The sequence below is a fragment of the Chinchilla lanigera genome, unplaced genomic scaffold (genome assembly GCF_000276665.1).
Source record: "Chinchilla lanigera isolate Chin_1 unplaced genomic scaffold, ChiLan1.0 scaffold00003, whole genome shotgun sequence".
In the NCBI taxonomy this organism is placed as follows: Eukaryota; Metazoa; Chordata; class Mammalia; order Rodentia; family Chinchillidae; genus Chinchilla; species Chinchilla lanigera.
In genome coordinates, this window is record NW_004955404.1 from 663,809 (window position 1) to 676,079 (window position 12,271).

Consider the following 12,271-nt stretch of genomic DNA (forward strand, 5'->3'; position numbering starts at 1 on the left):
TGTCCCTGGGCCCCTGTGGCAAGCGCTCCTCATGTGTGCGTGCCCAGCAGGTGCCAGCGGCCCTTTTCTCACCACAGCCGCTGGCCTCCCTCGGTCTCATCTGATATCGTGGGCCCACCCTCTGGTCTGCCTGATGTGGACACTTTGGGGAGCCCAGGCTGCCCTCAGTCTGTATTACCTGATGTCCCCCACAATGAGGTCAGGCTAAATGCTGTGCTCAGTGAGACCCCAGTGTCGGCCTCCTACCATGAGAAGTCCCAGTGTGTGGCATCAGGGGCAGAGCACTTGAGCATTTGGTCCCCAGGTTCCGTCCCCCAGCGTTTGTCCCGTCAGGCTGACTTTGGCTGTTGTCATTAATGGCTCCTTTCACGGTGCAGCTCTGAGGCCCTCGGGGAGCATCTCCTCTCACTGATTCTCGTCCCAGCGGGGACTCACATGGCGCTCGCCTGCCCCGGGCTGCTGTGACTGCCACGAGGCTGATGAGACCGAAGCCCTGCCCTGTAAGATGGCTGCAGAAAGCCTAGCTGTGGATCTCTCCTCTGCGGCCCGGGTGCCCCTCCCTGAGACAGAAGGCACCTCGCTCCCAGGGCTGTTTCCTCGACTTCTACCTGCAGGCTGGGTGCAGCAGGGCTCGGTGCCCCTCAGAGCTCTGCCGCTGTGGTGATCCCCGGCCACACATCCCTTGCGCCTCCTCAAGGGTCCGGCTGCCGAGGAGCTGGAGCAGTGGCAGGGGAGATGGGCCTTGGCTGTGTTGTCGCCAGCTCAGCCCAAGGCTCAGCTGAGAGAACCAGGCCTGGTTCCTTACCTGCTGCCCTCCACTCTCAGCCTCTTACCCCCTCATCCCTGTCCAGACACCAGCCCTGACCTGGGCAGCTCCCAGGCATGGGGTGATGAGGCAGAATCAGTGTGCTGTTTTCCTGAGGACGGACGTTGCTAAGGTCAAACAGGCGCTGACAGTGCAGAGATTGCCACCCACCAAGCCCCAGACTCTCAAAGCCGGTGAACAGCCCTATGTCCCCATGTCCTGCCTGTCCACAGGGGCTGGGACCCTGTTCTGGATGGGCCACAGCAGGTACTGTTTGTGCCCTTTGGGCCGCGAGGTTCCCCTGTCCTGTCCCCACTGGGTCCTGTTTCCTCTCTGTGCCCAAGATGCACATGTTCACACATCTGTCTGTGACAGGGGCCAGCTGGGAAGGGCACAGACGGTGACAGACAGGGCGTTGACTTAAGGCCCTCTCTGGATCCACACGACCTCTGCTCCCTAGGAACAGTATCCTGGCTGGTTTGCTTCGGGGACCTGGATGGGGCCCCGTGTCACGGCGGCCTGGATGATGTCTCCAGAGCCCACATGTCCCCCACTGGAGGGCTGTGTGCGTGGCACAGGTGAGCAGGTGGCAGGTGCTGGATGCCTGAGGCCTCTGGGGATGTGGACTGCAGTCCTCGGACCCGTTTTCTGGGAAGCTGAGAACAGTCCACACGGATTTCTCCTAACCTTGCAAAATCCGTTTACAAAACACCATGTGGTGCTGGGCTGTTGGGAGCTTTGCACAAGAACTTTTAAACTTTGCTTAGTGAAGTGATGCAAAAGCAAACTGTGCCAGGACTCTGGGAATTGCTGGGTAGGTCCATCTGGGCAGCTGGTTCTCTCTGCCACAAGCACGCAGGCTTTTTCCACCACCAAGCTCAGGGCCTAGGACAGTGCTAAGTCAGCCCAGTACAGGGGTCGGGGGCCCTCACACCCTATCACAAGTACCCTTGCTCAGGGGCCCAGTGGGGTGCCAGGAGGTTCCAGGAACTGACAGGGACCCATTCCCAGACTGAAAGGCAGTGCCTGGACCGAGGCTGGACCAGGATGTGCAAAGACTCTGCAGGGGCTCAACTGAAGCCAGGGCAAGAGCCCAGCACTGCTGGCCAAGGTCACCACCCAGGGGGAAGGCTGACTGCTAAGGGGCAGGGGCTGAGCAAGCCCGCATGCAGCCCAGCTAGCGGTGCTGAGCCCCAGGCTCCCACCTGGGACTCATGCCTTGCCCTAGTCTTAGGCGCGGGCCTTGGTCTGAACTCCTAATCACAAATCGAACTTGGCTGGCTGAGAAAAGCTGTCAGGTCCCTGAAGGACAGAATCAGCCTGGGGCAGGGATGGCTCTATGCCAGCTAGAACAGAGGCCTTACCCGGTACAAAACTCGCACCCCTGTGAGGGTCTCCAGCCTGGTTTGAGACAGGGACAGGCATGGAAGGTCAGCCAGGCAGGAAGGGCTCTAAGTACTACAGTGGGCGGCTGCCCTGGGAGTGGCCCTGCCCAGGAACAGTGTCACGCAGAACCGGACACAGCCTCGTGGGTGCCCAGAGTCGGTTCCTTTAATGGGCAGGCGTGGTTGGCGCTGGGGTCTCTGGCCTGGGGGGCACCTTGGCCCGCATGGACTTCTCGATCCACTTGAGGAAGTTAGTGACCTTGGTGTAGATCCCGAACTTCCCTTTCCTCGCGCACCCTTCTCCCCAGCTGACGATGCCAGTCACGTAGTAGGTGCCCTTGAACCGGGTAACATGGGGGCCACCACTGTCCCCCTGGCAGGTGTCCTCCAGCTTGGCATCATAGCCGGCACAGAACATGTTCTGCGTGATGGCGAAGCCTGTGGACAGCTTGCAGGTGTTGCGGTCCACGTAGGGCACCTCCAGCATCTTGAGGATGCTGGACTGACGGCCCTTCTCGTGTGTGCGCCCAAACCCGCTCACGATGCCTGTCTTCTGTGTCATCAGCGTGGCCTCAGCCCAGTCCTTCTGTGGCAGGCAGGCGGGGGCCACGTTCATGCGGAAGGTGATGGGCGTCTTCAGCTTGAGGACTGCGATGTCGCAGTCGTATGTGTGCGGGTTGAACTTGTTGTGCTTTATGACCACCTCCACCTCGTGTGTCACCTCATTGCCCTCCTCCTCCTCCATGTTCCGCTCACCTGCAAGGGGCAAAAACCCATGAGGTTGGTGCCCTGGGGCCTAGCACCTGCATAGTGGACACCTTAAAGCAAGTTATTTATTTACTTTTGTTAAACAATAGTATATGGTCATGTTTGAAGCCTTAAAAACATAAAAAAAAATGGAAGGAAGCACAAACTGCAGCCTCCAGCCTCCCCCAGCCTCCCCGCTCCACCGAGTGCATGTGTGGGACGCGGTCTGCGCACTCCTCATGCTCTCAGCAGACACCTGAGTGGGCACTGAGCAGGGCCGTGCAGGTCTCCACCGGACTCCACCAGCAGCCCCGATGCCTGTGCCAGAGCCCAGCGCATCAGACCTCAGGCTCTCGGTGGAAAGGAGAATGCTGGTAGCTTACTCACAGCGAAATTTATTCTACTTAATTACACACTGTGATGTTAACATTTTGAATGTACAGGGTTAAGTGAGGTATAATATTAAAACTAATGTTACCTCTCTCTATGCTTATTAGACGTGTACTAGAGAACCTGAGATTACAGGAAGTTTCACATCACATCTGTGGCTCGCACTGGGTTTTCATGGGATGGCTCTAGGGTCTACTAGAGAGAGGTGGTGTGGAGAGGGAGGCCAGGCAGCTCCTGGAGAAAGGACTCCAGGGCAAAGGGTGTCCGGTGGGGCGTGGAGCCCCAGGGCCTCCACACAGGCCCCCGCTGCGTAGGGGCTGGGAGTGCTCCGCGGAGTCTGCAGCTGCCCAGCCTCTCCCCCGTCCTTCGGTGAGTGTCCCCAACAGACCATCCATTCCTGTGGTCCTGGCCAGGAGACAGCCATGGCTGTGTCCCCTGGGCCCGAGGGCAGGTGTCACTTACCTACCCTCACCGTGAACCGCTTGGCTTGGCGGAGACAGTGGGCCGCGGTGAGGACGTAGTGCTCATTGAGGATGGTCCCCCCGCAGAACCCCTTGTTGTTCTCGTTGACAAGCAGAGCCTGCAGGAAATGTCTGTGTCACCAACCAAGGGGGGCCTGCATCCGGGTGGCCTGCCAGGCTACCCCAGGCCACGGGCCTCTCCTCTACCCTGCCCTGCTCTGAGCCAGACTCAAGCCTCTGGCCTCTGCTTCCAGAGCCCACCCCAGGTTTGGGGGCCATACACTCTCCCTCCTACTCGAACCCTCCTTTCCATCCCAGGACCTGTTGATGCCCACGGGCACCCGCCGTGGCTGGGACCTGGATGGTGAAGGCTGCAGGCCTGTGGTTTCACACCCTGTACACCCAGCACCCAGGCAGTGAGCTCCCTCAGCGAGGCCCAGAGAGCCAGTGCGGGGCGGGCACAGCCTGGCACTGCAGCTCCTTGGAGGAGGAGCCCATTTGGCCTGCAGTGGCCAGTGGGCTGCTGGTGGCCGGTGTGTCAGGCCTGAGTGAGGGCTGCTGGGGAAAAGCCACACACCTAGTTAAACCGAACTGGACTGCAAGCCTCTCTCACACAAGCACGTCCCATGTGGTATTTGAGACGGGCTCACTTAGAAATCATTCATTATTCATGTGAAATTCAAATGTAACTAGAAGTCTCATGTGTTCATTTTCTAAATGTGGCAGCCCTTATCCAAACTAGAAATCAGTGAGTTTTTTTTTTTTTTTAATTCAAACATAAATAGATGTGCTTTTCTCTAAGGTACTTTTTGCCTCTAGGATTTAGATGTCTGGGTTAAAAAAAAATGACCAAATCAGAAATGAATCAAGGACTGTGAACCTTCCTTCCTCACTCCACGGACAGGTGCCTGCTTGGGGCTGCGGCTGGCCGCCAGGGTCCCCTCCTTCTGGGGAGGTGGGCTGTGCCTGTGCCCCGTTTGTCCAGGCACAGGGGATGGGTGGTGAGATGTCCTAGCTGCCTGGGCACGGAGTTCAGGGCTCCCGAGGCTGCAGCAGGGTGCGGGGGCTCTGTCCCGGCTCAGACCTGTGCTGCCTGGGATGCTGACCTCCAGGGAACAGGCCACCTCTCCCCTCCCCAGGCTAGGGCCCCCCATGCTGCCAGTGTGGCCCAGTTCAGCCCAGTCACCTGCCAGGGGCACTCCCCCTCTTTGCAGTCCTGGCCGCCCACAATGCGGCCGAGGTCGCTGCCTGCTGTCCCCGGGTCGGAGCTGTTGAAGTAGAGGAGGTCAGAAGGGTCCTCTGTGGCGCTCAGCTCATCCAGAAGGTCCTGCTCCAACACAGGTGCCCTCTCACTGCTGTTGGTGACCTGTGCCACTGACCTCCTCCTGCGTCCCCGTCCTGCAGTGAGCTTCCCGCACGGGAAAACCTCTGCAAGAACAAGGTGGCTCTAGTGAGGCACTGTGCTTGTGCCCCTCTTCCAGGAGGGCAGGGCCGAGCTGGTGGAGGATTCGGGGGCTGCGCTGTCCTCCTGGGCTTGGGATGGTTTCCCTGCAGGTCTCTGCACTGTGCTGGGGATTGGAGAGCAAAGGAATGCGAGGTTCCCATTCAGCTCATGTGTCGATAGAGGATGGAGCTGGAGTTGACCCCAGGCTCCTCTGGCTGATCTCTGCCCAGGCCATCTCTCCCCACAGCAGTCGGCCCTGCCCCATCTGACTCACCTCGCTGTCACAGCCCTAAATCCCAGGCCTAAGCCTCCCTGCAGAGGTCAGTGCCAGGGTCCTTGCAGGCTGGTGATCAGGGATACCCGTGGCCAGGCCTGGGCAGTGCCACATCCATCCCAGGACCTGGGTGACACTGTTCGCCCATTCCGCAGATGAGGAAACAGATTCCAGTGGATTTAGGTCCCCGGGATATCGGTCTGTTTCCATACCCAAGGTCTTCGTATTTGAACAGCACCACCCAGCACTGCCAGCTGGGTGGCGAGCCCTGCAGTGCAGCCAGCTGCCTCTTACCTGTGGAGACACAGGACTTGCCGTTGTCACTCAGGGTGTAGCCCTTGGCACAGGAGCACACCACCGAGTTCTGCACCTCCTGGCAGAACTGCTCGCAGTCGCCATTGTCCAGCCGACAGAGCTTCCGGGTGACTGTGAGGAGAGGGCAAGCTGCAGTGCGCACAGGCCAGCTGGTGGGCATACCGCAGCCTGGGGAGGTGCCCACGGAGCAGCCCCAGCAGGAGCAGGACAAGACCCAAGCTCAGGGCCCACGTGAGGGACACAGTGCCCAGCAGGGCTCTGCGCTGGCCCTTAAGGAACCTGAGCCCACCCCCGGGGTGACATTTCTGGAGGGCACAGTGTGGTGGGAAGCAGCAGGCTCTTGGGGACCAGGGGCTGGCACAAGCTAGCGTGGCCTCAGAGCCCCTCCTTCTGAGGTCAGCAGGTTCTCTGTGACCACCATGAAGACAGGGCCTAGTGGCCTGGTCCCTCCATGGATGCCAGCCCCCAGCACTGCTTGTGATGCTCTCACAGAAGACACTATTCCCTCCAAGTTGCAGCCGCTCCTTGGTTGGTGGGTCCAGAATGACCCAAGGGCAGCCTCGATGCCTCTGCTGAAGGCCGTGCCCTGCTGTCCTGTGGCTGCCTGGAGCCCTATGCCTTCCTTTCACTTGATTGCCAACCAGCAAATAATTCTGCAGTGCTTGTCTTATGGTTTAGATCTAAAATGGCCCCAAAGCTTTGTGCGTTTGGATCATGGGGGGGTTATTGCAGCCTGCTGTTAGGAGGGAGGCCTAGCTGGAGCCAGGTCACTGGGAACTTGGTCAGGAGGGCGAATCTCCCTCGCCCATCCTCTCTTTTCTCTCCACTTCCTGTTCACCGTGAGGCGAGTGGCGCTCCTCCACCAGGCCCCTGTGCCATTCTGCTTCTGCCTGGAGCCAGCAGACCACGCAGGGCCTAAGACTTCTAAAACGTGAACCAAAATAAACCTCTTCTCCGTTAAGTTCACGTGTTAGGGGTTTTATCTCAACAACAAGGACAGTGATTAACACAACCCACCACAGCCCAGACGGTGTACCAGGTGTTACCGAGCCAACCACAGCCCTGCTATGGACATGCCAGCTGGTGGCTCTGGTGTTATGGTTTGTCTAGATGTCCCCCTACAAGCCTCATCTGGTCATAGAGTTTTTTGGAGATGGCCGAATCTAGAGCTTATGATTGATTTGTAGTGCAATGTTGGGATTATAAGGGACATATCTCTTCTCTCTCATTCTCTCTCTCTCTCTCTCTCTCATTGTTTTTGTTGTCTTCTGCTGCCATGATCTATTGCCCCTCTGTCATGTGCCACTCTGCCTTGGAGGCAGCCGATTATGGACTGAAAACTTTACAAACTGTGAGCCAAATAAACCTTTCCTCCTTTCACTTTGGGTGTTGGTATTTTGTTGCAGCAATGAGAAAAGTAAGACAGAATTTGGTACCAGAGGAGTGGGATCACTGCTGTGACTATACCTGGCCATGTGGTTCAGGAGCCTTTGGGAATGACTTGTGGGAAGAGTTTGGAATGATTTGGAGATGCTGGTTGAAAAAGTACAGCTGTAGTGCCTTAGGCTGTTCGGTATGGGAGATTCTAGTCAGAGCTCAGAAGACAGAAGGTTGATAGAAATCCTACAGGACTTAATGTTTGCCCTGCTGTATTTTGAACTTGCTTTGGTTCCAATTCTCTGTATCCCCATTTGTAACTTTTGGAATGGAAACGTCTATCTTGTGCCATTGGATGTTGGAAGTGTTTATTTATTTTTTTTCCAGTTGTACAGGAGCTCACAGTTAAGAGTTTGCCTTTAATCTCAGAGGAGATTTTTGACTTGAACTTTTCAGCAATGCTAAAACGGTTAGGAATTTGGCAACTCTTGGAGATGGACTAAATGCCTTTTGCAGAAAGAGACTGCATGAGTCTTTGAGGGACTAGGGGTGGAATGTTATGTGTCTAGATGTCTCTCCAAAGCCTTATGTAGTCTGGGACCCTGTGGGACTTGGTAGGAGCCCCAGCCTGTGGAGTCTGTCCCTTAGGAGGCTGGGGCAGGCTCCAGCATAGGCCCATGAAGGGTTGGCAGCACCTTCAAAAGAGTACTGTGCCCAAGCCCACTGGGCTGGTCTCTGTAGGTTGCCTCCTTGTGTACGCTCTGTGGCCTCACTGTCTACACCTGCAAAGTGGTGGAAGTGAGAGCACCTCACAGGCCACATGCAGCTCCTGGCACAGTGCTGGCCTGGATTGCAGCTCCAGGGCCAACTGCCAGTCTGCACACCAGGCCCCGAGCCAGAGTCACCTGCCAGCTTCCAACTCCAGCTCACAGGGACCAGGCAGCCTGTGGCCATCTGCTTGACATGCTCTGTATGAAAGAATAACCACAGTGCAGAGATCCACTTGAATGGGATTTTGGAAAATGTTCATTGTAGCACTGGAGTCTGCTCTACGTCAGGGCTAAGCTAGCCACACCATGTGCATAAGTAACTGCACTTCCGTGCAGTGATGCATGTTCAGCATCCCCACTGGGGAAAGTCCTAACGAAACCCAATCTGTGCACACGGTCCACAGGGGCTGAGTGAAGCAGCATAAGTGAGATTCAAATCTTTCTCCTTAGGGAAAATAGGTCTAATAGTGACCTAATTTTTAATTTAGAAATTTAGCATATTACAGACAGCTCAGGGCATTTCCTATGTAGAATTACTGGAAATCCAGCATATTCCTCAGTGGCATTTGTGTCTGCAAGTGTAAATTAAAGATGATTTAGACTGTGCCAGTCACCAGGAACATGGCCCCTAAGCTGGAAACTGGACTCGAATGACAGAGGCAGTCTTGTTCCTACCATGATGGTGCACAGCCTCAGGGGGGTTCTGACCCCACCCCCAATCAGCAGAAGAGCTCAGCACTCCACCTGAGTGGTCTCAGGACACAGTGGGGCTGTCGTTCGCTGGTTTTTTTCCAGTGAGTCCTCACAGTGTAGCCGAGTGCAGACTTGGGGAATTAGAGGTTGCTCGAGATCAGCTCATCAGGGATCTCGGTGTCTTCCTCTCCCCACCCTCTCTCCACACCCACAAGGAGGAACTCACAGAGCTCACAGTTTTTGCCTTCAAAGCCTTCTGCACAGGTGCACAAGTAATCCCCGAGGCCGTCTCTGCAGGTGCCCTGGTTCTGGCAAGGGTTGTTCTCGCACTGGTCTCCATCTGTGAAGAGGATCAGAGACGAGCCTGTGGGTGCTGCCCTCCTTAAGGAGTCACTTTGCTGGCGGCAGTGGCCTGGCATGTTCAGATGGCAGCCTTGCCTCCTGCTCCTCAGGGACAGTTTCTCCTATCTAGATTTCACTGTCCCTAACTCTGCTGGTTGTGATGTCCTGGTCTAGCTGGAGGGCCAGTGGGGCCTTCTCATGTACACACCGTCTATGGCCAGGAGCAAGGAGCTCTGGGCTGCTGGCCATGCGGCCACCCGGAAGGAGGGGACACAAGAGTGCAACCCTTGTTTTGGGCCGAGTGTGGCCCAGAGAGGTCGGGATCCTCCTTCCAAGGATGTGGGATGGGGTGGGAACCCAGAGGCCCTGTACCACATTGCCATGGGCCTCTCATTTCTTGGTGGATATACATCACTCCAAGTCTCTATTAATGTAATAATAATAGAAATACAGTCCATAAAGTAATAATAAAAGAAACGGGACAATAAATATAACATCCTTGAATCATCCTGAAGGTATCCTTCTCCCCATCTGTGGAAAAATTGTCTTCTGTGAAACTGTCAGATGACTCAGACATCTTACCACCCATTTGACTGCCACAGTCCATTCCAGCCACCAGAAGAGAGAAATCCTCCAACTCTCCTTCTGAGAGACCTTCACGCTGTTACTAGGTACTCACTGTCTGATGACACTGTCTCAGACACGGTGAGCATTGAATCAGGGCTGTTACCTTATTAAGTCTCTATTTTTTTGCTTCTACTTGATACACTAACATTTTAAAAAATTGTCACAGAATTTGGTATGAGAGTGAACTGAGTTAAATCTATATTTGAACTGGGCATGGTGGCACAGGAGGCTGAGGTAGGAGGACTGCTTGATCCCTGCAGTTTGAGGCCAGCCTGAGTGATACAGTAAGACCCAGTCTCAAAAAAGGAAATCTTTATTTGATTAAGGACAAAAACTAGAATTAGTATAACACTACTACAAAAACTATTTTAAACAACTGTTTTAGAAATACACAGAGGGGGAAAGGCCTCAAGTGCACTTAGATTTAAATAGGAGTGGGAAGGAAATTCAGGAAATATTTTAAAAATTATAGTCTTTCCCAGTTTACATACCCTAATGAACCCCTTACACTTAAAAGAGAAGACATCTCACCTTTGTATTTGTTCCAGAATTCAGTCTAAAAGAAAAAAAAAATATTTAAAGTACATTAGAGAAGACAGATACCAACAGAATTACCATCCAGCACCTCAACGTCAGGGACGCACTGCTCTAGAACCTCTGTCTAAGGGGAGCTATCTGGATCTTCTGCGTGTGAAACGGTGGGGCTTTGTCTTCTCAAACGCTGAATCCTGAAATTGGATTTTTAATTAAATCACTAAGAGACAGACTGCACAAAATAGCTACTGCTTGCTACTCCCTAACTATCAATGAGTGGCTTGCCCACATTAACATGCCCGAGAAAAGGCCCAGAGAAGGTCCCATGCTTGCTAAGAGTTATTAAATTAGTTTGAGACAGCTTATTGTGAACTCAGGTGACACTGAAGAATGCTCGTAGTCTTAGCTAAACTTCTAACTGTCCGTAGCTCCTTCCCAGTTCTCATCTCCCTGACTCAGGGCAAAGAACCTCGGACTGTGGCCTTAATGAGAAGCAGGGTTGTGCAGATAAGACCCAGGTAAGGGTCTACTGGAGTTCACTGGATCGCCGCAGCCCTAGGACGGTGTGTGTCCTGAGAGGAGGTAGGGGACTGCGGTGCTCACAGCGGGAGGAGGCCTCGTGGGGAGGAAGCCCAGAGCGGTGCTGAGCACAAAGGGGGCTCTGGGACCCTCAGGAGGATCCAACCCACCGGTGCTTGAGCTGTGGTCTCCAAACCCGTGACAGTGTAATCCCTGTTACTTTAAATGACAGGCAGCCCTAGAAAGGAATGCAGTGTCTTTTTAAAATTTGGTTTAAAAACATCACAGTGAAATTGATTTTTGGTGTACGGTCCTGACTCCCACACATGTGTAGACTTGTGTGATGTCAGCCACAATTGGGATACAGAACAGTTCCACCTTCCCAGGTCTCCCCACACTCTCTCCCGCCTGCCCATCCCTGCAGCCCGCCCACCACTGACCTACTTGTTGCCAGTGACTTTGTTGGAATGTTGTATGGCAGTATATGAAAGTTCTCGTTGCACCATATCCTAATCAGAATTTGTTGTATTTTTTTCACTGTATAGGTATCTAGCGGCTCTCACTGGGTTTTTGTTTTTTTTTCTTTTTGTCCGTTTTTGAGATAAGGTCTCATGTTGGCCTTCAACTCACTTTGTAGCTCAGGCTGGCCTCAAAATCACAGCAATCATTCTGCCTCAGCCTCCCAAGTCCTAAGATGACAGATGCACACCAGCATGCTTGACATCCCTGAGGTTTTAATTCACATTTCTGTAATGGTTAATGGTGCTGTCTTCTCATAGCCACACTTGTCACCTGCATTTTCTCTTGGGCAAGTTGGTTGTTCAAGTCTTTTGTTCATTGAATTTAATTAGGTGTTTATCTTCTTTTGAGTTACAACAATTCTTCATAGGTTCTGAATACAAATCCCTTGTTGGATATGAGAACTTCATGTACTTTCTCAGTCTGTCACTTGTATTTTCATTCTCTTAACTATTTTTTTCACAGAGTAAAAGTTTCAGTTTTGACAAAAATCCAGCTTGTCATTTTTTAATTTTATGAGTCATCCTTTTGATGTCATATTCAAGAATATTTGCCTAACTCCATGTCATGCATCTTCTACTGTGTTTTCTTCTAAAAGTTATTAATTATGTCTTTCACCTTTAGAGCTATGGTTCATTTTGTGTTAGTTTTTGTATAGCTGTGATGTTTAGGTCAAGTTCACCTTTTAGGACCAAACTATGTCACTGCTCACAGCCATGATATTGGTATGTTTCCCCACCAAATGCATTAACAGCAATGTAACCACCAGTGTGGCTGGAACAAGAGGTGGACCCCGTAGGGGGTGACTATGGTACTGGCTTTGCCCTCATCGGTGACATTAATGCCTTCTCCTTCTCCTTCTCCTTCTCCTTCTCCTTCTCCTTCTCCTTCTCCTTCTCCTTCTCCTTCTTCTTCTTCTTCTTCTTCTTCTTCTTCTTCTTCTTCTTCTTCTTCTTCTTCTTCTTCTTCTTCTTCTTCTTCTTCTTCTCCTTCTCCTTCTCCTTCTCCTTCTCCTTCTCCTTCTCCTTCTCCTTCTCCTTCTCCTTCTCCTTCTCCTTCTCCTTCTCCT

At 53.3% G+C, this 12,271-nt stretch overlaps 1 protein-coding gene across 1 annotated transcript in view; it reads right to left on the reverse strand.

The window, feature by feature from the left end:
* Nucleotides 1-2,333: 2,333 nt before the first annotated feature.
* The window catches only part of F10 (coagulation factor X), a 16,457-nt gene continuing 6,519 nt past the window's right edge, over nt 2,334-12,271 (reverse strand). The window contains exons 3-8 of the mRNA XM_005373972.2: nt 10,162-10,186; nt 8,888-9,001; nt 5,801-5,932; nt 4,975-5,216; nt 3,790-3,907; nt 2,334-2,946 (exon numbers count right to left, since the gene is read on the reverse strand). Of these exons, the coding sequence (XP_005374029.1) occupies nt 2,357-2,946; nt 3,790-3,907; nt 4,975-5,216; nt 5,801-5,932; nt 8,888-9,001; nt 10,162-10,186 (1,221 nt within the window). The 3' untranslated portion in view covers nt 2,334-2,356. The remainder of the gene's footprint in view (nt 2,947-3,789; nt 3,908-4,974; nt 5,217-5,800; nt 5,933-8,887; nt 9,002-10,161; nt 10,187-12,271) is intronic.